The 27,466-nt window shown below is 41.2% G+C and overlaps 1 protein-coding gene across 1 annotated transcript in view; it reads right to left on the minus strand.

The window, feature by feature from the left end:
- Positions 1 to 709: 709 nt before the first annotated feature.
- Positions 710 to 27,466, minus strand: part of LMNB2 (lamin B2) — a 63,256-nt gene continuing 36,499 nt past the window's right edge. Inside the window, exons 8-12 of the mRNA XM_077476276.1 lie at positions 21,581 to 21,911; positions 17,398 to 17,505; positions 14,153 to 14,272; positions 13,338 to 13,448; positions 710 to 9,961 (exon numbers count right to left, since the gene is read on the minus strand). Of these exons, the coding sequence (XP_077332402.1) occupies positions 9,920 to 9,961; positions 13,338 to 13,448; positions 14,153 to 14,272; positions 17,398 to 17,505; positions 21,581 to 21,911 (712 nt within the window). The 3' untranslated portion in view covers positions 710 to 9,919. The remainder of the gene's footprint in view (positions 9,962 to 13,337; positions 13,449 to 14,152; positions 14,273 to 17,397; positions 17,506 to 21,580; positions 21,912 to 27,466) is intronic.

Consider the following 27,466-nt stretch of genomic DNA (forward strand, 5'->3'; position numbering starts at 1 on the left):
AAAATAAAAAACAAACAAACACATACAAAAAGCAGAGCAGTTGCAAGGACTAGGTAATCTCCTTAAATAAAACAAGGGTTGGTTTTACTAAAACTGAAGAGTGCAAAATCTGGTGCATCTGTGCATTGTAGCCAATAAGCTTCTAAATTCTGCTTGGTCGAATAACCATTTGCTGACCGTATATCTTACATTAGGTGGCACTGCTGAGCCGGATCACATACCTAGTACGTGATCCGACACACCTGGGTAGGGGGCACGCACAAGCCCTGCAGGCCAGCTCCTGCTATGATTACACACAGGGAGAGCTGATCTGTAGACTGTCTGCCCCCCCCCCCCCTAATCATCTAGCACAGAGGCAGAATGGTGGTCTGCCTATGTAAATGTGGCAGATCACCGTTCTGACAGGAGGGAAGACATGGCTCCTGTGTCTCTGCAAAGCAGGGACTAGGATACATGCCTTCCCTTAGTAAAAGGGCCTACCACTGTACACTAAAATGCTGGCTAGGCACACAGTCAACCCTTTGATTGCCCCGATGTTTAACCCCCCCTCCCAGCCAGCGTCATTAGTACAGTGACAGTGCATATTTTTAGCACTGATCACTGTATTAGCGTCGCTGGTCCCTAAAAAGTGTCAGTTTCCAACTGTCCACCCCAATATCGCAGTCCCACTATAAAATTGCTGCCATTACTAGTAAAAAAAAAAAAAAAATTTTAATTTTCATAGTTTGTAGACGCGATAACTTTTGCACAAGCCAATCAATATACACTTAATGGGATTTTTTTTTTTTTTAACAAAAACCATGTACCCGAATGCATATTGGCCTTAAAACGAAGAAATATTTTTCTTCAGTTTTTTTTTTTTTGTTTTATTGGATAGGTTTTAAAGCAGAAAGTAAATTTTTTTTTTTCATTCAGTCTTTTGTGCTTACAGCGCAAAAAATAAAAACTGATGAGGTGATCAAATGGCACCAAAAGAAAGCTCTATTTGTGGGGGGGGGAGAGACAAATGTTATTTGGATACAGTGGTGCATTGTCAGTTAAAGTAATGCAGTGCCATATCCCCCAAAAAACAGCCTGTCGGGGGTAAATCTTCTGGGAGGTCAAGTGGTTAAGCCCTGAGACAAAAACAAATATATAAATAAAAATGGAAGCCGATTGGTTTCTATGCAGAGCTGCATCCGTTTTTGCCCTTTCCAGTTCTAGTAAAATCAACTCCATGCAATCCAAATGAATGCCGAATGCAACTGGTCTGCATTATTTTGCACCATTCATTTTATTAAGACTGTTAATATTCATCTGAAAATTAGTGCACACAAGTTGAATGTTGAGTCACCTATGAAAAATGTCTTTGAAACAGATACCTTCTTTAAAAAGGATACGTTGACTTTTTTTTTTTTTAGAAAATAACCACATTTTTTTGCACAAAAATGTGCACTTTATTTTTTTTTTCCTGCAGGAGCCTGAAAAGCATTGTACCCACAATCAGTGGATCACAGATGCATTTTAGGCTTTTGCAGACAGAAATCTGTATCTCCATACAGCTGTCAGTATGAAAGCTGCAGGGCTTGTGAACTAAAAAGGGCTCTTCTCAGCACCCTTGCAGTTCATGCAGACCTGCAAGCCACCTGCCAGCAGCCTAAATACAGGTGGAACATGTAACATGCTGAAAATAGATAGAACTTAGCCTTTAACCTAGTGTAGATACATTTTTGCCATTATCACAGGCAAGACTGCATTGACATTGCTGCAGTTGAACCTTTTCTTAGAGAAGCATGGAGGTTCCCATTGCTGGCTGCCTGACCATTTTGATGACCTCTGGCTAAGGTACTGCAAGTAGCCGATCAAGAACATGTATGCAGATCAGGAAGGTTAGAGGTCCAGAATCTGCATACTAATCTGGGTTAGTGATTCAAAATATTGAATCCAGAGGGTCAGCATGAGAGCCTGGCTTCCAGCATTTACACAATGAGAAGTCAGCAAGGGCAACCTCCATGTTTCTCTCAGAAAATCACTCTTAAAGAAATCTAAACAGTGTTACATGACTATGCTCGATTTTCCATACATACAAGTGGAAAACTCAGAAGCGTTACCCACACTGCCTTCTGGATTTGTCTTTGGTATAGACCAGGGGTTTCCAATGTTTATAAACAAGTGGGCCAGTACCGTGGCCAGCAGGAAAGGAACAGTGCCCCATTGTTGGTGTCAGTGGGAGAAATGGGGCCCCATTGTTCTCATTTCACAGAATGGTGACATCAGTGGGAGGAACAGTGCCCTCAGCACCAAATAAAAAGGCAAGAGAGTACTACTAAGGAGTAGCGAATAAAACAGTTGGAACAAATGGCTTGGTTTGTTGAAAGCTACACGAGTAGCATTTAGCAGCAAGTTGTTAAATACTGTGCAATCATGAGAACTGATTCACTACTAAATGTTTTTTTTAGGTTGTTTGTACAAGGCCTGGTCCACCTGGTTTGTGAATGAATGCTACTCCTAGTGATTTTAAGAGTGGCACTGTGCTACTAAAATATCATCCATGTAACTCTACACTTAAGCCCCATACACACTATCAGATTTTCTGCAGATTTTTGTCTTCAGATTTACCAAAACCATGTAATATGAGGTCAAACCTTAAGAGTTACAATTTGTATGCAATCAGGCAGGCCCTTGCACTACATGGTTTTGGTAAATCTGAAGACAAGCTGAATATAATAGTGTATACAGGGCCTTACACAAATAAAAAGGTCAGCTGGGCACTGCCAACTTGGCATAATGCCAATTGTGGTCGGTCAAGACCATGGTAGAAAAGATCTCTACTTGGAATCCTGAAACGCCTTAGATCGGGTTCCCACCATAGTTCAAGGGTTAAGTTTAATTTGTTTGGGATAAGTTCATATAAAAATTGACTTAAGAGTGCCAAACCACAGTTCAATGGACCCAGATGCAGCATGCAGAACGTTAGCCAAAAATATGCCAATGTATTGATAAAAAAAAACAAAAAAACAATCCTCTTGAAAACATTTTTTTTTGTCTATGCATCCAGCTTGTGCTTTAAAATGCAGGACAACAAATCTGACAAAAAAAATAAATAAAATAAAACCAAAAGATATATTCTCCATTTCTATAATCTACGTTTTCTATTATTTGGAGGCAGACTGGACCATTAACTTAGAATATGCACCGATTTTCAAAAATGGTCTCTAGAGATTATTGGTCAGTTATTTATGCTGGAAGAGTCCATCTGTGCATTCATCAAAATACCTTCATATGATTACCATAGCATATAGTTTTGCTGCTTTACATTTTGATAAATACATTTGTGTATACATTTGTTATTTTTACACCCAACGGATTTTAAGCGTTTACAATCCAAAGCATTTAAGATTAAACATGTATTCATTTATATTTACATACATTAAAGGAAACCTGGACAAAAGGATTATGAAGCCAACCTTTTTGGGTTTCTTCCCAGAAAAAATTGTTGCCTGGCCTTCATGCTTACAGCATTGTGTCCTGCATCAGTGATCTATGACATCCAAATATAGGATGCTTTAACTGACTGCATGCATGTCCCAGGTCTGCGACCTAAGGTGCTGCATTTCTCCTGAGCACAAGTTTCCTTAAAATAATCTGTCCACCCAAAACTGAATATTTAATCTCTAGACTCAATTGATAATACCTCTGCTCATGGGGCCTTTTTTTTTTAAATCTAGTGAATGCAGTGTGTGTAACCCTCCCTGCAGCAGAACAGTGAGATGCCAAAGCAAAAAAAAACAAAAGAAAAAACAAAAAAACACAACACAACTTGCCAAGCTGGAGCGTCATCAAAATATTAGTTGTAGATGAACGTACTTGTGAAAGACAGACATTTTAAACTTTTTTTTTTATAGAACATACTTAACATTCTTAAAAAAAACAACAACTTTTTTTTATGCTTTGATGAAATTCATCAAAATTTTATATCTACAGCCCCCACGTTGTTGCCTTACAGGCAAGCTGCACATGAAATGCATGCAGCGTCTGGAGGCCTAGCATGCCCTGTAGACTTTGCACAGCTCCAGTAGGATTTCAGGGTTCTTCTAATGGGCTAAACACACTAGTCGTGGGTGTGATTGCTGCGCTATAAGTGCTCCATTTGTAACCTAGGGCACACAAAAGCTTCCCTGCACTAGGGGTAAACAAATTGATAACAAGTGCAGATTCAGAACACAAATCTTGTGAAAACAGACACGGATCTACTATATATGCTAATTATGCATGTCACCACAGCATCACAATTGTCTCCTGAATCTTTAAGCTAAATACCTGTAAGTAGTCTATGATGAAAGCTGTCACAGTCTGAGACAAATTGCAAACTAGTCCTGCAGAAGCCTCCTTACAAGTTTCAAAGTCTTTTGTCACTGCGGACGCATGTGATTAAATGAGCAATTAGTGAAAGCATGCATTTTCTAGCATAGAGCAAGCAGCTTTTTATTTTTTCATGTGGTCAAGTGCAGCTTGAAGCATTCAGTTTACTTAAGGTTCATATAATAAATGTAAGTAGTATGAATATAAAATTGTTAATTTAAAACAAAAAAAACAGTAGTATGTGCCATTTTGTCCTCTTTAGCTTGTCTTGCCTACTATACATGAAAGCTCCTGGGGGGGGGGGGGGTTTCAACTTATCAGACACAATTATACAGTGTATAAATACTGTATATATTGATCAGAGGAAATCCTGGCTTAGGTGCCACGATTGTAAAGTATATCAACAGTGGGTGTGAAGGACGATTGCTGGTACGTGCAAATTAGGATGCTAAACTAAAAATTCCTAAATTTCCCCATCTGCAGAACATGAAACAACGGACATGGATAAAGTATGGCAAGTCTTCTAAAGTAAAAAACAAAAAACAAACAAACAAGCGTGTACTAATCAAACAATGGTATTGTGACCCAATTTTCCCATTGAGGAAAGTTAAATTCTGTTGCTTAGGGACTGGCGCAAAGGTAAACCTGGACATTTGAAATGATCAGTTTCTGCTTAATAGATTCCTATGTGTAATTATGCATAAAGAGCAAATCAAAACCGGCAGAAAGTTTGCTTTAAAAGCATTTCTGTCACCAAGCATACTAAACTAGTATTATAGTGGTTGTAAACCCGAACATATAACCAATGAAATGAATGACCTCAGGTGATACAGAGGTTACAAATCCTCCTACACACAGCAAGTTGCATCTATATCCGCAGGAATTTCTTTTGAATATTGTTCTAAATACACACAGATCAAAAAATATTTTTTTTCTCAGCTCTAGCAGTGGGAGGCAGGATTTGAGGTCACACATTGCAGACCATAGAGCAGTGTTCCCCGATATCAGACAGCCGATTGGAAGAAAAGGACACACACCCCTTTACACAGACTCATTGAACAATACACAGAGGTAAGTCTGAGTTACCTACTGTGTGTTGGAGGAGGGTGGGAAGTCTCCCTTCTAGGCTGTTGTGTTGGGAAAGTGTCTGCGTGAGTCACTTCGACAGAGGAGAGAGCAGTGAAGAAGCAGACTCGGTCCTTGGGATTCAGACTAGCACACACTATAGCAGGATGTGCGGTGTTCATTGTTCATGTCTGAAGTTTACAACCAGTTTAAGACACTGTAGGAAGCTGCCACATCCCAACTTAGACACTGCATGCTAGTTATAAGTTAGTGAAAGATGAACCCATTCAGCTTCCCTAAAGTCAGTGTCCCAAAAAAGTATATAGACTAGGTCAGGACAAGCCCGCTTCCACCAGAGGTCTTTCGAAAAAACAAACAAAAAAAAAAAAAAAATATTTGCTCTACAACAGATTTTCCAGTATTGTAAAATCTAACAAACATTAACATGTTCAAGCAATTTATAGACCTGCCCCCCCCCAAAAAAAAGAAAAAAAAAAAAAAAAAAAACCAATACAAAATGTTTTCCTTCAGTAATAAAATAAGGACAACCAATACAAAGGTTCTTCACATTTTTTGTGTTATTTTTAGATTTTTTTTTTATAGCTGCACTAAAATGGATACATCTGTCACAGTATGAGATTTATTCACAGTGGGGGGAAGAGTCAGTGTATTATGGGACCTGTTAACGCAAATGCTTTTAATCCGTTCACCAGCCAAATCGTATTTTAAATTTGGTTAGCGTGCCTAAAGCTTACAGTATAAATTGCTATACAACTTGTGTCCTCCATTTGGAAGATTTCCCCTCACTCATTCTGTATGACACAAGTCTGATATACAGGAAGTTAGGGGACATACTCTCCAGTGGTGACTGGAGATTTTATTGCTGGGTGTCCTGGCGGGAGAATACCCTCAATTCCTATCCTGAAGATTGATGTCATAACAGGGAAAGAAGAAGAAAAAAACAAAAAAAACACCACACTCTTAGGGGGAAAAACGGCATTTAAAACTTGACGGATTCCAACCCTTTCACACACAAAAGTTTTGCCTGACTTTGGGATAAAGCCTTACATTGCTTAAGCTACCAATTTCTTAATTTTACCCGATCGGGCAACAACTTTTTTTTTTTTTTTTTTTTTTTAAAGTAATGTACCAGAGACAAAAAACTGTGGCGCAAACTTATTGACAAAGCTGTATTTGTCTCACCCTAGAATTCCCCTCAGATTGAAGTGATAAGGGATTTGGAAGAAAATGCATGCTCACATGTTATGTACAAGCACATTTCCATTGAGATACTGAAGAGTCCTAACATTTACATTAATGCTCCCATTTCATTTCTGCAATACAAATGTGGCGACCCTGTAGCAATAAAGGTGTGTATAGCCTTGTAAAAATGATATCAGTGTAAATACAAAATAAATATCTTGCTTTTTCCAATAGCAAAGAAGGCATACCACTTCCATTTTTACTTGATGCAAGAACAAATCTTTTTTTGTGCACGCAGAGTAGCCAGACTAGGATTTTTGGCTACAATAAAAATGTTGTATTCCTTTGGGTTAGTCAAGGTGAAATGCAAATTTCTCACCTAATAAAAATATTAATGGCAGCTTAACATAGGCAGGTTAGTAGAGCATTTTCCTCACACTAAAGCAATCACATAAGTAGGCTACAGACAAAATGTTAAATATATCATGAAGCAATATCGATGTAAAAAAAAAAAAAAAAAACTGATGGGAGCTGGTGTGTCCCAACTAGTAAGCAAAACATATCTATGGGGTCAAGGCATTGTAACTAGTTTAAGTGGCAGATTCTAGGACAGCCTTCTCACACAAGCGACTGACTAGTCCTTTTAAAGAAATTACACACTGTCTGCTTGATTGAACACACATTTATTGCAGGTTTTTGTAAATGCAATTTGACAGTATATAAAAAGGAACAAATATAACAGAATTTGGTAGGGAAATAACTTATTCAGTTCTGAAAAATTATCATGATTAATAAAATGTACTTTAGCATAATCATGATTTTGTAACAAAAAGCTCCCCAGAGGAAGTTTAACATGAACATGTGGTTTTTCTGAAGGTGAAACCACCTACCCCAGCTACACATACCATTACATTTTTGCTGCTCCAGTTAGTTGCTGGGGGTCAGGAGGTAGTCCCATGTAAGCTTTTAGATGGCTTAGACCTCCCTTTATGATAGCAGAAGGTGCAAAGGTGACTGACAAGAGAAAAAGACACATGTGCCCATACCTAGGAAGTACAGGGTATTTTTCTTTGTACCTGGCATTTGAAAAGGGCAGTATTGGAGAAAGGGAAGGAGAGTGTAAGCCTCCTGCAGGCCAGGGGATCAAACATGTTACATATTAAAACCACATGTTCACTTTAAATAGCAAGATTTCAACTAACATGGAAGGTGTAAATGTCCTATTTTTCATATGAATCTCTGCCTGTAAAGTTTTCAAAGAGCTTTAAACTTTCAGAAGAAGTTTCTGAAAGGCTCAAGGCTCTGGGCCCCCCAACCTTAGTTAAAGCAAAGTCATTAGAAGAGGGACAATGTTGTTAACATGCAAACATACACACAACGTCAGTTAATAACCTTTAATACAAGTCACCCTCTATCATTTCCATCATAGAGTGGGTAAGTCAGCCCTCTATTGCCAAAAGCAAGCCATATCTCTCCACTCTGCAATTAGAAGCAAGCAGTTTTGCTATGAATGCAAACTCTTTAAAATTGGAAACAATGGAGATCTCATTAAGTAAAACAGTTACAACAGTCCAATGGGTTCCGCATACTAACATGTTTAATATACGTCTTGACAACAGCACTGAAGAATAAGACATTCCCAGTACTATGCTGCTATGTATAGTAATGGAAATTCACAGAAAAACAGATTAGGGTAAAATTGTACTTCGTATATGCAGGGTACGTAAAAGCTTCAGTTTATTGTTCTTCCTCCAGCTGCTTATACTTGCCTTTTCTTCACCACCCTAGATCTCTAATCACATGTGTTTGAGATATAGGAAAGATATGTATGTCCCTTAATTCCACATACAGGGTAACTCAAATAACTTCCTCTCATGTAATAGGTGCTTGGCAACTGGCCACTTAGGCACTCAGTGTTTTTTTTTTCTTACATAAATAGGGGTGAAGACAGTCTACCCCCTATGTAAAGCCGGTCATACACTGATCAATATTTTGCTGGTCCAGGAACCTCCAAACAAACTGTCTGGAAAAAAAAAAAATGCCAACTATGCCAACGCATAGCCAACTAAAGGCTCAGCTTATACAAGGCTACATCTTACTTACTGCAGGTGAATGATGGAAGACTAATATAAGCAGCTTAAGGAGTCAACATTTTTTTTCCCCTTCAACTTAAAAGGAAATGACCTAAACAAAAACACACACAAACATTTTAACCATTACAATGGTTTGAAATTGCATTAATATTATAGAAAGGGCACAGCTATATAAAACCCTATGTAATACGATTATCCCAAGTGACTGGTTTGAAAGGCAGTTTTCCATGTTCAGAAAAAGCATGAGAGACCACATCAAATGCAATGTGCTCTTCAGTGCAAACAATGCTTTATGTTACTTCAAATATGTTTGTTTGATCCAAGAAAACAGTATTATGCAATGCAGAAACAAAGTGCCAGTCCACAACATAGTGACAGATTATTCAGCCTAATACAATAAAACTTAATTTAACAAATAAACCAAGAAAGACATTTGTTCATCCTTTACATACCAATAATGGTCAAGCTCAGCATTTTGTATTAAGCTTTGCCTATGTGCTAGGCAAGAACCAATAGGCAGCAAACAAATGTGGATCATGGTCATTTAAACAATCTTCGAGGACTACAAAACATTTATCAACAGCTGCGTTTATAAAATCTGTATTTGAGCTTTCTCCCCCTCATCCAGGTTATGGGAAAACAAACATGTACATTTTTGCTTTCTGGAAGCAAATATACCACAACAGTTTCATATAATAAAAACTACCATGTCTCAGCAATATTCATTGGTTTTTCCGGTCACCTACAAAGTAATTTTGTGTTATTGAAATAACAGAGGTGAACAGCTTCGGAGCCATGGATACTTATGCTATGTCTATTGCATGAAAACCTTTGTCCTGAACATGTTACAAAACATTACTTTTAAGTAACAGGTTTAAAAAGTCTTCAAACTACCTTAACTATTCTTTAAGAGGCACCATTAGCCACGTAGAAAATAACCAATAAAATAAATGCACCCTTTCGTGCAGCCACACGTTAAAACTGTATCTCTGCCATATTAAAAGAAAAAAAAAAAAAAAAAGACATATTCCCTGACCTGGGAAATAGTGTTTATAAAATCAGAGGGAAAAAAAAAGGGTTTTGGAAACATGACTGGCAGTAGATTGCTGTTTACGTGAAATAACTAAAAGATACCTTAAAAGAAAATAACAATTTTCATAGGTATAAAAATAGATTTCAGTGGCACTGGCAGTAAAATAAAGAGCAATGCTGGATAATTACATCACAGAACAGCTTGTCGATTTTGGTCGAGGATCACCCTATAGGGAAGGAAAAAAAAAATAATTATAAGTGTGTAATAGATACTCTTACCTTCATTTTTCCAAAACTATGCAATACAGATTTTTACATCTGCTAGTAGCAGGTGGGAAAAAAAAAAAAAAAAAAAAAAAAAAGATTTCTCTATAAAAAAAATTTTAAGCAAGTCAACTGACATTTAAAAACATTTGGGGATGTTTCTTTATGAACTCAAAAATATTTTGTGGAAAGTCACTTGGGGGGCCAAAGTTCCTCAGCTGCAAAAGCTTGCCAGTAGATAAGCCAACAGCACGTATGGGGAACCCTTAAACCGGTTCTAAGCCTAATTTTAATTTTTCCTAAAATGAACAAACATGTTATACCTCACAAGCTCTGTGCCATTATTTTGCACAGAACAGCCATGAACCTCCTCTTCTGGGGTCCCCCACCAGTGTTCTCTGCTCCTCATCTACAAGTGCCCCCATAGCAAGCCTGCACTCGTGCGGGAGGGCTCCAGAGTGTGCATCCATAAACACGACGCAGTTCGACCCCACCCCTTCCTCACAGGATCTGATTGACAGCAGCAGGAGCCAATGACTGCTGCTGCTATCAGCAAAGCTTGTGAGACCAGAAAGAGGGGAGAAGAGCTGCTGTAGACAAGACAGCGTTGAATCGAGAGTGCCATTTCCTGTACCCTCCTCCTTCCCTCATGCTGTCAGCAGATCAATCTAGAGATTGCCCCACTCATATGATTTTCAGCAAAGTGCTGAAAACAAACTACTGACGCTGTGCAGAACAGAATGAAAAAGGGAACTGCTAGATTTCAAATAGTATAGATACTTATTTCAAATGTTTTACATACAGCTATACCAGTGCTCGACAAAACTCGGTCGCCAGGTCGCATTGGCGACTAGAATCAGCGACCTTGCGCCTGGGGCAGCATAGCTGGGGGTATCCCGTCTCCGTGGACCCCCCCCCCCCGCGCGCGATCGCGTCGGGCCGCGCCGCAGGCGGCCGGTAATTGAGCCCCCGGCTTTGAGGCCTTCTGTGATCCTATGGTTCCTTCTGGAATCTGGCGCCCTCTTGTGGTGGCCGTTGGAATTACAACCAACAATGCTAATGGGCCAGTCTTTCTCCATCCCTTTACTTAGAACCCCTAAACAAAACAAAAAAAATATATATATTATATTATAGGCTGGCATCTGTTAACACCTTGCAGGATAAAGATGGTCCCTCCTGCTGGATAACAACCACCAATTTAGGCTCTGACCTATGTTGTAAAAAACTGCGCGTAAGGGACGGCCCTAGAGGGGGCCACCATTTCCCCTAAAAAATCTTCTGCAGCCGAATGAAGGAATTTTCCTTTATCCTGATAAGCTGAATTAGTCCTACAATGGAACGGATTTACGTCTGGGGTAAGAATACCTTCTTTTGTATGTTATCTATAACCAGCCCCCAAGTAACCTCCTTAAATGGTTTTAAGGAGAATCTTCCTAGGCTGAGAATCCAACCTAGAGATTTCAGATATCTACAGCTGAGATCAGACTATTTTTAAACCCGAGACTGAATGATCTATTAAATAGTAGAACCTTTTAATAGGCTAGGACCGTTATGTCTTGAGCCCTTAACCTGGCTAAAAAAGGAGGTGCCAGAATCTTTCAGAACACTCGTAGTGCTGTGGCTACGCTGAATGGCAGTGCCACGATTGAAAAAATTATTTTATATTTCAAACCTTAGAAATGTCTGGCAAGCGGGAAACTTTGGCACATGGAGGTATGCAACTCCCCTCCTTGGATGGACACAGCCGATCGAATTATCAAAGGATCGGATGCTCAAGTGCCAATTCAGAGCTCCAAGATCTAGAATGGGTCTTACCTCTTTGGCTCTGAGACCTTAAAAGGTTTGCGCAAAAAAAAAAAAAAAAAAAAAAAAAAAAAAAAAAAAAAAAACACTATTCCACTAAGGGATTCTCTGATATCACCGACTGGGATAACAGCTGATCCAGAGGCCAGAAAGAGACTTCTCTTTTTTTTTGTCTGGAACCTTAGGAGCATTCTTTGAGGAGACGGACACTCTTGCATAAAGACTGCCACATCCGCAGCCCCAAGGACCACACAGACAGCACGCACCCAAAAACAGGACCCGAAACCCCGGGCCCTCAAATCGAAAGCAGACCGGGCCACCCGGACTCTAGATGTAACCTAGAGAAGAAAAGCGCAGAAATCCCTCTGCTCTTAACATTGTTCCTGACAGACTGAGAATCGCAGAACCTTTTCCCTCACCCGAACAAGTGGGGGTGCTCCTTCATGAGAAGGCCTTAGCATTCTGCTTTATGGGCTTTCTGCCCCCAAGATCCTGGTGCTGCCCCTGGGAACTAAGGCATAGGAGAGACTGCATGATTAAAGGAGAACTGTGTGAACCTCCTTTTACTGGTAAAGAGAGCTTTACCCCTTTTGGATGTACTTATCCATTCTAAATAGTCATACCCCAGGAAGGGACACAGACTGGCTAAGGGTTTTCACCTGGTGCTTCGGCTGATTAATATTTCAGCCACGGACCTCTGAAAAAAATGCACTAGTCCAAGTATAAGCTGAGGCAGTTGCAGGGATGTGTTTTAGCGGTTTTAAGTCTCACTGAAAAAATGCTCAAACTGATCAGGATGCAAATGTAATACACTGTTCCTGTAGCCCCCAGCCCCTCAGTTTCCCCAATTGGGGGAGAGGAAAATATGCTGCTAGGACACATCAGGCTGATTAGCCGGACACGGAGCTGCTGAAAGGGTATGTGTATTCTTACTGCCCCTTGAGAAGATTTAAGGCATTACAATATAATATGAAAGAAAAGTCATAGGTGAACTTTGTAGTTCCTAAGCTTTTCTCTTACCCTTTCCTCGCTGCAGGATACTGCTGTAAACAGACAGATCCACACTTCACCCAAACACGGCGGGCAGTGTAGTTAAACCTTCAAAGACCTGGTCTTTGACCTGTATAGCACTCCCCAGGACAACTTTAGGTAATGTAGCAAGAACAAAGAGAGTCCTCGTTCCTAGGGTCCAGCCCTCAAAGAGAAGTGTTACAGGAAAAACATTGTTCTTCTAAGCAAGGTCCAGGTACCATCCTGCGGCCTCAGTGGCATGGATGGATCCGGTTGTGGAGGTTTTTTAAAATCCAGCATTGATCCCTCCTGGAGCTCCTCAAAGCACATCTTCACTCGTGACCAACACCTTAGACACTGGCGAAAAAACTGAGGAAGGAGGGGGGGGGGGGGTTATATAGGGGAGTCAACTTCCTGTATTGGGTATACCAGTATAAACACTTGAAGGTAGCTATAACCCATTAAATACTTAAGGCTTTGTGTCCCACGATGTATGATAAAGCAATTGTCATTTTGACAAATTACCTGCTGATGAAAAAGATCTTCCTCCCCAAAGTCAGCTTCTTCCTCCTCTTCTTCTTCATCTTCCTCTACAGTGGTGAGGACCGACCTCGATACAATTCTCACTGCCACTTCCTATTGGAAAAACAAGGAATTCCAACTTCACACAATGAGAATTCAAAATGCAACAACATCTTACAATAAGAAAAAAACTGTTGCGAATACGACCAGTGGCTACATTTACCATATATGGTGCTGGGATAGCAGCTCACTCTGTAGCATTTGTTCTGCATTCATTCTGAGGCATTACCAAATCAAATAATGGTCACATAATTTTCACGCACACAAAATAAATTGTTACTGATGGGTTGACTGACTTTTATAGCTTTCAAATGGTTTATGCAAGGAATGACGTGAATGGACTGATATGGGCAGCAAATAAGTTTCTGATGTGGTACATATCACAACAGTATAAAATTACACTAGCAAAAAAAAAAAAAAAAATAAAAAAATAAAAAAAACACACACACACACACACACAAACAAACAACTTAGGCTAGCTGGGAGAGGGAGGGGTTATATAGTGATGTCAATGCAGCTTTCCCTTTTGCCATTGTTTAACCATTATGGTTATATGCAGCTACCTTCAGGTAATTAAAAAGACTGAAATCATGCATTCTGTACAACCAAGAAATATAGTTTTCTTTTTAATATTCATATACCAGCTCCAAAAAACAAAAAAAAAAAAAACAAAAACAAAAAAAAAATAAATCGAAATGAACAAAATGATAGATTAAATGTATATTAATTACACAGCACTAAAATTAAATCAAACTGACCTCGTCGTCATTGTTCACCAGACAGAACCTGGTGTTGCTGTCAGTTCCCCAAGAACTTTGGTTTTTCCAAACCAGCACAGAAGGAGGGCTATGTGGTACTCCAGCATCAGCACTATAGATCTACAAGAAGTGTAAAAAAGGTGAATAAATAAAAAAACAACTAATATTTACCTCATTACAGACAAGTGGTGGAATGTGACATGGCAGCACTCTCCAGGCCCAGTACTGGCAGTGCATTTTGATATTCCTATACCTGCAAAATTTTATGCAGAATGTCTTTTGGGTAATTGCCAATTAATGCTACAAAATTTCCATGTGATCACAAATTGTCATCACACCTCATGTATGTTGAAACAGTTCAGCTGGTTCCTAAGGGTTTACTCAAAAGTAGTCTTCTAAAAGTGACACTTCCCAGTGTAGCAACACAAACGTATAAAGGGACGCCAGTGCTCTTCCATCACCAATATGCACTCACCAGAATGCCACTGGTAAATGGCATTCAATATCAATCCACTCTAGAGGAATTCCCAGCATCCATTCAACCAGTCCTCCAGATAGACAGTGCTCAAGCAAGGGGGATCCTGGCCAAAAAAATTGGCGCCACATGGAGCCCATGGTAGAGAGCAGCAAGCACTGCTCAATTCAAGGAAGCTACCATGGGCTCTGTGTGGCAAGCATTTTTTGGCAAGGATTTTTTTAAGCACTGCATCTGGAGGACTGTTCGAATGGCTGCTGGGGATTTCACTAGAGTGGATTGATATTGAATCCCATTTATCAATGGTGAGTGCATATTGGTGAAGGAAGAACATTGGAGTCACTTTACATGGAAGTGTCACTTTTAGGCTCGGTTCACACTGGAACCAGCTGTGGATCTCACAGGAGCGATGTGCGTCCTTGTCCCTTGTTTCAGGGACAAATCAGGGCCGAATCTATGCCTGAAATTCTACACAACGGAGACACGTGAACTGGCTCCATAGGGAGCCAGTCACATTCTCCTGCTATGCGAATTGAATGCGGAGAAATCTGCATCCAAGTCATATAGGTGTGAACCCAGCCTTAGAGGACTTTGATTTGTTAGAATATTTTTTCACTTTTCGGACTTTCTGCTCTTTATGGACACTAGAATAATGTGCATTTTTTTTTTTTTTTTTTAATAAATACATTCTGGGGTTTGTTTTTTTCCTACTCCATATGGAGTCTTTCCATTTTCTCTTATTTTTAGCTCGGTCCGATTGAATCCAATTTTTACACATCAACAACCTCCAGACTGCTCCCTAATAGGGTGGAAGTTTATATCGTGTTGGAGAGTCACAGGGATCCAGGATCTTCGGCTGGTCCATCACAGATGAGGAGTGGAACCATTCTGTTTGGAATGATCGTTTTCCTGCCAATCCTTACCCTGTGGCACCAGGCCCACACAAGCCCGATTGACCCACTACTGTTTGGTAAGTGGGTCACCTATATTCCGTAAGAGTACCCATCTGCATTCCTTTTGACAGAGGATTTTTCTACACTCACAACCGTACAGCCATTTGCATATTGTTTGTGCTGTCCTTGTTCCACTGAGGATTCACCATTGGAGCATGTGATGGACATAGCTTTTGAATGTTCATTAATCATTTAGTCCAACTTCAGGGAATATTGGACTTTTTAATCAGTTCACTCATTCTGTTTTTATGTTATATACATTGGATATTACAGTTTTTTTTTTTTCTCTTTTTTTAGCGCTACACTATGTTTATAACATGTTTTGTATTGTTGCAATGCTACAACTTTACAACAAAGATAGAAAACTGGAATGTGAGTATTAAATGCAGTGCTAAATGTAAAAACTTGTAAGATTTGTATGCGGCTGGTATACATTTACACCTGGACATACAAACTATAGTTATTTTTTGTCAAATTGGTGTGTTTTAATGTAAGTGCTACCCATTTAAAGTGGTTCTAAAGCCTAAACATTTTTACCTTAATGCATTCCTTCCATAAGGATAAAAATGTTTAGGCATCAGCACCCACCCCCTTTTACCCAAGCCCTCATTTGATTCAGCGCCGTTGCATGTCTGCTTCTCTTACCTCACTTTCGGGTCTTGCTGGCTTTGCTGGGGCATCAGGAGCCACTTGCTCCCAGTGCTGTCAATCAAAGCCAAATGGACACAGCAGCAGGGCTTGGGAGCGAACACACGAGTGCCTGCATAGAAAGTGGCTTCCCATGGGAGCACTGGGCAGAGAGGAGGGGCCAGGAGTGCCTGCAGGGGACCTGAGAAGAGGAGGTTCTGGGCCGCTCTGTGCAAATCCATTGCAGGGCACTTTCACACCTTCCTGCCCAGGCCAATTTTCAGCGCTGTCCCTATTTAAATGACAATTGTGTGGTCATGCTACATTGTACCCAAACAAATTTTTTTTATCATTTTGTTCCCACAAATAGAGCTTTCTTTTGGTGGTATTTGATCAACTCCGCGGTTTCTATTTTTTCCTAAACTAATAAAAAAGACCGAACATTTTGAAAAATAAAATAAAGTTAGTTTTTTGTTATAAAATTTTGTAAATAAGTACGTTTTCTCCTTCATGGAAGGGCACTGATAAGGCAGTACTGGCGGACACTCATAGGCGGCACTGGTGGGCACTGATAGGACATCACTGGAGGCACTGGCAGGCATTTTACTTTGGCACCGATTGGCATTTCCCTGGTGGTCTAGGGTGGCATACCTGGAGGTCCAGTGTGGTGGCCATCCCTGGTGGTCCTGTGAGGGCATCCAAGGAGGGTCTGAGTTGATAAACAATCAGCACAGACCCCACCTGGTCAGGAGAGCAGCCGATCGGCTCTGCTCCAATCGCGTCCTTCAGACGCGAGTGAGGAAAAGCTGATCAACGACTCTACCCGTTTACATCGTGATCAGGCGTGATTGGACACGACTGATCATGTGGTAAAGAGTCTCTCTGTCAGAGACTTTACCTAGATCAGAGTTGCGGTGTATCAGACTGACACCGCAACAACGATCGCCTTGATATCCTGGCGACGTCATATGACTTCAGGTCAGGATATCGCAACCACTTTGCCGACGTAATGTTGCTATATGGCGGGCGGCAAGTGGTTAAGCATAGATATGTAGGTTTGTCATTTGTTTTTTTTAATGTATACCTTTACAAATTGTTTTAATACTAAATGATAGTGTGTTGTAGTACATTGAAGATGCACAAAACATCTAAGCATTAATTATTAAACAGGATCTTCCCCCACAACTTACCTTAACAGACTGCTCTGCTTTAAGTACATACTTTGGTGTGAACTTGTATACAATTTCTTCCTTATCCCCAATTTTCACTTTTAGTCTCCAGCTACCCAGAGACTGATCCTAGGAGGTAACAGAAAATGTAATTATTATTCCTTCATAATAAAAAAAAAAAAAAAAAAAAAAAAGAAGGAGTACATAAAATTAGATAGAAACCCCACACAATCTCACAACAGAACACAACAGAACTTAGAACAGTACAATAAATTACTACGTCTAGTTAGTGATTGCAAAACAAGTGTTCACATGTAAAACTACATAGTGTGCAGTTCAGGACACAGAACTGAATTCTTAGACCATGGGTTATTGGCCGCTACCTTCAGATGACTGAACACTGCCATGAGCTTTGCTGGGAACCGCCCCCCAGTGTACCTGTATAACCCTACCCACTCCATAAGGATCCAGTTTCTTTAGTAAGCAATAAGGAGATCACAAAAGGAAGAGATGAAAGACCTGTGTCCTGTACGCCAAGATACGGAATAATAAAAAAAAATAAAATAAAAAAAAGCAAGGGGTGGACGACAAAAAACAGGAAAAACTGCAGCAACAGGCCCACAGAAAGAACGAAAGGGGCCAATGGACCCAGACAGATAACAGCAGACACACCTTGTAGCTGAAGCAGGGAATAGAAGAGGCTCAAATACCCAACTGTCGAAGAATGATTTGAAAACATGAAAAGAACAGGCAATGGCCCTGCAACCCTTGAGAAGGCCCGACACTAGATACTGTAAAGAACCCAAATCTCTTGGAGGAATGGGTGCAGCAGCCCTGCAAGAAAGGCAAATTAACCTCCCAGCTTGGTGGAGGAAAAAAAAAAAAAAAAAAAGAGAGAAAATTCATACAAAGAGCACCCTGCAAGGAATAGAAGTGGTGTCAAACAGGCAAGGAAATACAAGGCAAAAAGATGACAGTATTGGACTCGCCTATAAGGTGATTGAAAGTGTTTAACTTGCCTTCCAGGTGAATAAAAAGAAAGAAACATGGGAAAGGAAGAAGGAAGACTGGCTTTCAGGATACTTTGTCCCCATTTAGTGTAAGAAAAGGGGGAACCCTGAGAAGAACAGAGTGGGCAAAGGCGTAACTCAAAAAAAAAAAAAAAATAAAAAAAAAAAAAAAAATAATCCTGTGAGCATAACGGGAGGGCACTGTGTGGGCAAGAGCACCTGAGGAAGGCCCCAGAAATGTACAGCAAGTCGCAATGTTGACAAAGAGTAATTTCTTGCAGAAGGGAAAGACCACATGTGGAGAAACACTAGAGCATGGGGGAAAGTTACAGGGAACAGGGGCAATGTGACCTTTTCCAGTGGTAAGTGCCAAGGCAAAATTCTTTTGAGGACGCCACAGCAGAAGGGCTACCCTGCTTGTAAAACTGGCAATCTGGTGATCCATGACCCCGAGATGAAGAAGCTCAGCACAGGGCAGAGCCTAAGGGTTGAAAGCCAAAGTCCATCAGCAGAACTCTCAGATTCTCATGGAGCTGCAACCAAAAAAAGGTGCCAATGGAAGCATAGATAGGATATTCAGGGGGGGGGGGGGGGGGGCTAGTTGTGCAAAAAGGAATATAACTAAAATTATATCAGGATTACAGCCAGATGTTCTCAACCAGTACAAGATCAACAGGAGGAGCCTGACAAAGGGTAGTTTCATCCTCCAGGGCTGCAAGAACCTCAGCATTTTGGCCTGAGAGATAAAGATATAGTCTATAGAAGATCAGGTAGGAGCCACCCAGCTGAGGTAGACGTAGTGACAAGTCTACAGGAGACCGGCACTGTAATGACTAGAAGAGAGGTTTTTCTTGAGTATGAAGCAAAATCCATTGAGTGAAAAGGGTTATGATTTTGGGTGTAACATGTACCATGAGCCAAAACGTGGAGTTAGCCTATAAGCCATAAAAGCAAGATGAGAATAGTGCTTAGGGCAAGAGCTGTAATCCTGCAACAAAATTAGCATAATTGATAGGCAAAGGAAAGTTCTCTATTCATTTCTTCAGTTCAGATTGGTCCAGGCAAAGTTGAAAATAAAAGTAGCTATTGCTACTTTTTCAACTTAATTTTTAAAAGGATAGAATGCCATCAATGCAAACTGTAGATTAAGTGCAAGAATAGCCAGGTCCATGTGGGGAACAGTCCATTTCATCTTAAATTCCCCTTCAACATGATACAAGGCAACAAAATTATCAGGGGGAGGAAACATCAGAGTTGGATAATCATATCAGGCCCAATCAGATCGATCAAGAATAGGGCTTTCTAGGAGTAGCCCTCTATTTTTGCACTTGGCAGAATATGTGGGGCATGAGCAGAATTATGTGCATCTATCCAGAAACTAGGAGCAACGTGTGGCAGGAAGACTAATTTTACAAAATTCTGTCAATGAATAGTCATCTGAAGCCTCTAGTAGAGTCAGCGTTCCCCTTGCTTTCTACAAATGGAAATGCACTAGACAGTTTAGATTGCAACGTCTGGAAATAAATCAGAGGGTGGAGAAGCAGCATCGTTGGCAGAAATGGCAGCAGGAAACTGTGCAGTCCTGAAGCTTATGAGCACTACGTCACTAGTCAAAGAGGAACTTCCGTTAATGAGTTGGAAGAAAAGCCTTCCAATTTAAAGAAACAAAAATTGTTATAAAACAACGGTACCGATAATGCCAAGTAAGCATGATCATAACAGTACGGGTTTAAAAAAAATAATAAAAAAAAAAAAAATAAACACTCAGTAGATTACACCATAACCTGTGTCTTCAAACCCGCTGCATGCCACTGAAAATTATCTTAAGAGATAAAAAAATATATAGTGTAAAATCTACTACATCGCCAACAAGATGTTTAGACAGGAATCGGTATGTGAAAGTACAGGGAAACGGTCTTAACTTGTCCAGGCTTCGCCACTCATGGTGGTCATACCCCCCGAAGGGCTCTTGAGGGTCTGGGTGCAATAGACCACAGTCCAACACCTGCACCACATGCCACAGTATCCAATGCCCAAAACAAACATTACAGGCAAGTCCTACTGTTGTGGCGCCTGGGTATAGTTCCCACGGTATACATCAATCCAGAAACTGCTAGTGAGCCATAATGCAAAAGGCAGTTTGACCTTGAAAGAAGCAAAGAAAGAAGGAAAAAACGGGTCCTCTCCAACAAAAGAAAGGGTCCATCAAACAAGAAAAAACAAAAACAAAAAAACTGGAGCTTCATGAGTAGGCAGGGATAATGTGTGTACACTATGGGGGTGCCATTAGCAGCAAAATCTTTTTCTAGTGTCCAATCCCCTTAAAGATGGCAGCATTTAAATCATTAAATCAGTCTAAGGCCGCGTACACACGGGCGGACTGTCTGCCCAACTAAGTCCGTCAGACAATCCGACAGACAGTCCGTCCTACTTTCGACTTGACGGACTTGACCACACACGATGAACAGACAGTCCGCCGAAAGCTTGCGCGATGACGTGTACAGCACGTACGACGGGACTAGAAATACGACGTCCAATACACTGCAATGCAACCTTTCGCCGTGTAAATCCTTTCTGAGCATGCGCCATACTTAGTCCGTCGAACTAGCCTACTCACGAGCGGACTGTCCGGTGAAACCAAGTTTGGACGGACAATATTACGGAAATTCCGAAAGACTTAGTCCGCCAGACTGTCTGCCGAAAAAGTCCGCTGAAGCCCACACACGAGCGGATTGTCCGCTACCAAGTCCGTCAGACAGTCCGCCCGTGTGTACGCGGCCTAAGAATCAACACTTATGCCCAGTACTGTACAAATAAATATACAATGTTAATAAGTAGACCTTGAACCTATATACAGTTGTGCTCACAAGTTTACATACCCTAGCAGAATTATGATTTCTTGGCCATTTTTCAGAGAATATGAATGAGAACAAACATTTTTCACTCATGGTTAGGGGGGTTTGGCTAAAGTCATATTATCAATCCCTTAATTTATTTTCATGACTGTGCCCAAATGTTATCTATGAAAACTTTTTGAAGGCAAAGATTCAGCAGCTTTTAAAAAGTAAAATAGATCAGTATTCAGTAAATGTGTTCCTTCAACCCACATCATAGTCACCCTAATTCAGATCTGTTATCTCACATGACTGTACTGGAAATAAACAAAAAAAAAAAAAAAAAAAAAAAAAAATTACCTTGTCTGAGCTATTCTTCAGGTGAATAAAATTTCCCTCGTTCCCACATTCCTCTATAGAGATACTGCCGGTTGCAGAGGATTGTTGCGATACATGGAATTTGCTGCTGCTTCCTCTATCACCAGTGCCCTCCTCTTCAGCATCAGTGTTCATCTCACGAGAGGCGTGCCTGGCCCAACTGCTTGATGACTTGATTGTGGCACCTTCCACACTTTCTTCTACTTCAACACGTTTTCTCTTGCTACGAGACTGGCGGGCAGTAGAGGAGCTGCTGCTTGAGGTGGCCCTCGACACCGTAACACGAGATTGGGGACTTGGTGACAGTTTCAACCTTTAAATTGAATATAGGACAGTCATCAAAAACAAAAAGAAAATTGTTCAATACCAACAGCATACTTGGAAGCAAACAAACAAAGTTAAATACAGTAAGGTTCACGCTGATGCAATTTCAGATGCGACTTGGGTCACACTGAATCACATAACAAAAAGAACATTGCTTCCAATGGTGCCTGTTCACGTCAATGCAGTTGCTATGGGACTTAGGAAGGGTCTTGTGCTACTTTGGCACGATGTTGTGCGATTTTGTGGACCATAAACTTCAATTTAAGCACATCAAAATTGCATCTACATGCATTTTTGTGTGCAATTTGTGCTGGTTGTTAAGGAGCGAGCACCCACTCACATTCTTACAATTCGTGACTCACCTCCACTGACAGATGAATATAGCCGACGTAATAAAACAAAGCATGTATGTCTGCCATTCGGACGTGGTATGGATTTTGAAGGGGACCTCACAAAAAAAAAAAAAAAAAAAAATGTATAGGATTTTTATAACCTGTAAAATCCTTTTCTTTGATGTACATCAAGGGACACCGAGCCATAGCAATTACTGTGTGGGTTATATCGGACCAACAGGTGCTGGACACTGGCACGCCCCTAAAGGCGTGTACTCCCCTATATAACCCCTCCCATTACTGGAAGTCCTCAGTTATGTAGCCAAGCAATACAAGTGTATACCAAAGAAGGGAGGGACCTCTGTGTCCCCTGATGTACATCAAAGAAAAGCATTTTACAGGTAAGCCGTTATAAAAATCCTATTTTCTTTCTATTCTTACATCAGGGGACATAGAGCCATAGTAATTACTATGTGGGCTGTCCCATAGCAATGGCAGGGTGGGTGGGGGAACAGAACAAAAAATAAAATAAAAATAAAACCAGGAGGCCAGAGGACTCATACTGCAGCCTACTGTGCCCAAAGGCAATATCCTCATGACCTTTAATATCGATTTGATAAAATTTGATAAACACATGAACCGAAGACCAAGCCACGGTCTTACAGATCTGAGCCATAGAGGCCTGATGATGCACCACCCAAGAGGCACCAATCGCCCTGGATGAGTGTGCTCTTAATATGAGAAGGAAGAATTTTCTTCTTTAAGCTGAAGCTTGAATAATCACTTGACAAATCCGTTTGAAAAATAGTGAATCTTGACGCTGCCTGTCCACATCTTGGACCTCCTGGCAGTACAACAAAGCCTGTATCTTGTGAACCTGAGCGGTTGCCTTTAAATAGACTCTGATGGCTCTTACTACATCAAGAGAACATAGTGCCTTCTCTTCCCTAGATTAAGGCCCTGGGGAGAAAGAAGGAAGAATATCTTGGTTTAAATGAAAAACAGTTACCACTTTTGGTAGGAATTCAGGATGAGGACATAAAACCACCTCATCCCTATGCCTGAAGAAATATGGCCCTTACAAGACAGAGCTGCTAGTTCCGATACTCTTCTAGCAGAAGCAATGGCAACCAGAAAAAAAAAATCTCTCTTGTCAAAGAATCAAGGAAATTTCTCATAAAGATTCAAACGGCTGATTCAGCAAAGCCGAGAAGACCAATTTTAAATCCCAAGGATTTAGAGGTGCCTTGATAGGGGGAATAAACTGTGGTTATCCACTGATTAAGTTATGCACCAAGAGTGGGAAGAAAGAGGCCATAAGAAAAAAAAACAATGACAAGGCCGGGATGTGGTTCTTGATAGAAGTCAAGGCCATCTTCATTTCAGATCCCAGATGCAGGACATCAGGAATCCTGCCTATGACGGTGCCAACCCCTGGATCCACACCGAGAAACGTATGCCTTCCAGATTTTAAAGTAAGCGATTCTGGAAGCCGGCTTCCTGGCATTAATCAAAGTAGACACTACCAAAGGAGATCACCCACAATCTTTTATAGAGTGGGATTCAACAGTCAGACCTGTTAAATTTTTCGTCCATAAGGTAGGATGAAATACCGAACCTTGTGCAAGAAGGGCTGGCTATAATGGCAGAGTCCAAAGGACTCCTAATGCCATCTTTATGATCTTAGTAAAGTCACCAGAATCACCTCCTTTCGTCCCTGCTTAATCCTGCAGAGAAGGTGCGGAAGTAGCAGAACTGGAGGAAATGCATAGATCAGTGAAAACTGATCCCATTGGAAAACAAATTCTCCTGGAAATAATTGTTGGCGACTCAAGTAATACGCCTGAAAAATGAGAATTGCCGATAGGCAAGGAGTGTTGTGTTCTGCCCAAGCTAGAACATTATTCACCTCTTTTTGGGCTTCACAACCTCTTGTGCCCCCTGGTGATTGATGTAAGCCACCGCCGTGGCCTTGTCAGACTGAATCCTGTCAGGACAGTCCCGTAGCCTGACCGCCAAGATTCTAGGGCCAGACGTACTGCCTGAAACTTACAAAAAAGTTGATAAGCAAGGTCTCTAACCTGGACATCTCCCCTGGACAGAATCTTCTTCCAGGGCTGCTCCCCAGCCTAGAAGGTTGGCATCTGTTAAAACCTTCCAGGATAAAGATTTTCCCTTAACCACCACCATTTTAGGCTCTAAATATGTTGGGAGCCAAGGGTATTGGAAAAAACAAGGCCTGAATTTTTATTCCAGACCGATAGGATGGTGTCTTGAAGCAGTCTGAGTAAAACTGCACGTAAGGGACAGCCTTGAAGGAGGCCACCATTTACCCTAAAAATCTCCTGCACAGCCGAATGAAGGAACTTTCCCTTGTTTTGATAAGCTGAATTAGTCTTACAATGGAACTGATTCTTGTCTGGTGTAAGAATACCTTCTTCTGTATGGCAACTATAACCAGCTCCCAAGTACTGTAATCTCCTTGATAGCTTTAAGGAGAATATTCCTAGGTTGAGAATCCAACCTAGAGATTTCAGATATTTACGGCTGAGATCAGACTCTGGTTTTAGACCTGAGACAATGATCTATTAAAAGTAGATCTTCTAATAGGCTAGGATCGCTATGCCTTGAGCCCTAACCTGGCTAAAGGAGGTGCCAGAATCTTCCAGAACACTCGTGGTGCTGTGGCTAAGCCGAATGGCAGGGCCACAACTGAAAAATGTATTTTCTATTTCAAACCGCAGAAATTTCTGGTAAGCGGGAAACTTGCACATGGAGATATGCAACTCCCCTCCTTGCAGGATGAACACAGCCGATCGAATTATGAAAAGATCCGATGTTTAAGTGACGATTCAGATCTTTGATATCTAGAATGGGTCTTACCTCTGTTTGGTTCTGGAACCTTAAAAGGTTTGAGCCAAAAACCCCTGTTCCACTAAGGGAACCTCTGATATCACCAACTGGCATAATAACTGATCCAGAAGCCAGAAAGACTTTTTCTCTGGATCCTTAGGAACATTCTCCGAGGAGATGGAAATTCTTGCATAAAGACTGCCCCATCAGCAGCCCAAAGGACCCCACAGGCAACACCCAAACAGGGACCTGAACCCCAGACCCTCAGATCAAAAGCCGGCTGAGCCATTCGGGGGCTCTAGGAACTCTAGTCGTAACCTAGAGAAAAAAAAAAGCAGAAATCCCTCTGCTCTTGACATTGTTTGCCAGATTTTGAGACTTGCATGACCTTTCCCCTCACCCAAACAAGTGGGGGTACTCTTTCATGAGAAGGCTTTAGCATTCTGCTTTGTGGGCTTTCTGACCCCAAGATCCTGGTGCTGCCCTTGGGGACTTTCCTTTGAACCGGACGATTGAGACCATCGAGACTGCCTAGAGGCAATGCCCCAGGCATAGGAGAAGCAGCACAATAAAATGAGAAATGTTTGAACCTCCCTTTACTGTTAAAGAGAGCTTTACCCTTTTGAATGTACTTATCCACTCTAAATAGCTGTACCCCAGGAAGGGAAACAAACTAGTTAAGAGCTTTCACATGGTGCTTCAGCTGATTAATATTTCAGCCACAGAACTCTGCGAGAACGCACTAGTCCAAGCATAAGCCACAAGGCTTAAACGAGGGTCTTTCATAGTATCTACTGTGAGACACAGTGCGTCAGATACACCAGCCCATTGCCGGGCCTGCTGATCAGGCAGAATCTCAGGTATCTCCAAACACTGTTCCTTAACCCTTTGAAGTCCACATTTTTCAATGAGTTATCGTGACTCAAAATGCGCTCCACCAAAAATGGTGGTGCAGATGTCAAAGGGTTAAAAGGACAGACTTACACCAATTGCAGCAAGGACTGCAAAAGACATCTGGTCTTTAAAAGGAAGTTCCAACTTTAATATTGCTGGATCGTTTAACATCAGTGCATTATCCACTGGACATACGAGACTCTGCACACTGAAGTGATTGCAGAATCAATTGCTGGTACCCTCCATTTCTTCATAGAAATTTTCCCATTCAGAATACATAAGCTATGCATGAACAGGAAAAAAACATCCCCAGGTGGGGGAGATTCAAATTAACCTAATTAGGAGGTAGATACCTCAAGAGCCTGTACTGTGGGCAGCAAAAGGGTTAAGTAAGGGAGTAGACAAACACCTGACTTGTGAAGCTACTCCCTCCCTGTTAGGATCCTTCGAAGAGGAAAAAATAAGCATCTTCCAATTTTTATAAGTAACGTTTGGGAAGATCTACCTGATCCCCAGCCTCCTGCACCTCAATAAAAGGGCCCTGAGGACTAGATGGGAATCTGCTATGTTTAGTCCTACTATGGAGAGACATCATAGCATTAATCTTCTTTCAAATTTTTAAATGATAGAAGAAAAAATAAATAAAACTGTATGATATATACAGGGACTGAAGTGTTCTACCCTTGACGGCTCAATCTGACTAGCCGTATTCCTCTCAGAGAAGGATGTCAGTCTTTGGAAATGCATTTAGTTTACAGTACAAAACAAATGACTTCTTGGAGAAGTTCCTGGTCCCATTACCATTCATAGCCTGAAGCATAAAGCAGAGGCACTATGCCAAAGATTGTACATTGCTAGGCTATAGTTCAGCACCATTAGCTGCTATTAACCCTAGCTACAGCAAAGTATAATGTGCCAAAGGAGTAAGCCTGTGTACACTAACCCGACAAAGCCATCCACCTGCTCTGTCCCTCCACAGCCAGCAGCAGCTTTCACACATACAGCGCTGAGACCAGCTTCCTCCATGTGTGTCCAGCATCTGACACGGTTAGCCACGCCCCCCGCAAATTACACCCCCCCTTTCCTTTCAAGGAGTGTTTTCCCACGCTAGCGGCGTCCTGTGGACCTGTAAGCATGGCGGGGGGGGGGGGTCTGCCCTTTATATTTTTCTCTTTTTTTTTTCCCAAAAGAGAGGCAACTGTCTTGGCATGCCCCCCTGAAGGGGAATAAAGCCAATCAGGGAGCACAGGAAGAGACCACCCCCCCCTTCTTACCAGAGGGTCTGTTCCGGATGGAGGAGAGTGATGACTTTCCAGCGTCAGGACGGTGAGTGCTTAATACAGCCCCCAGTGGTGACACATAGGCATGACAACACTATACATAGGAGAAATTCCTGAGAAAATCTCCCTTACCTTATTCTCGCAGCAGGGTTTTATCAGAGATAAAAACCCAATCTTCCCCCTTC

Source organism: Lithobates pipiens, unplaced genomic scaffold (assembly GCF_037356315.1).
Source record: "Lithobates pipiens isolate NorthernLeopardFrog02 unplaced genomic scaffold, aLitPip1_a1.2 Scaffold_13, whole genome shotgun sequence".
In the NCBI taxonomy this organism is placed as follows: domain Eukaryota; kingdom Metazoa; phylum Chordata; class Amphibia; order Anura; family Ranidae; genus Lithobates; species Lithobates pipiens.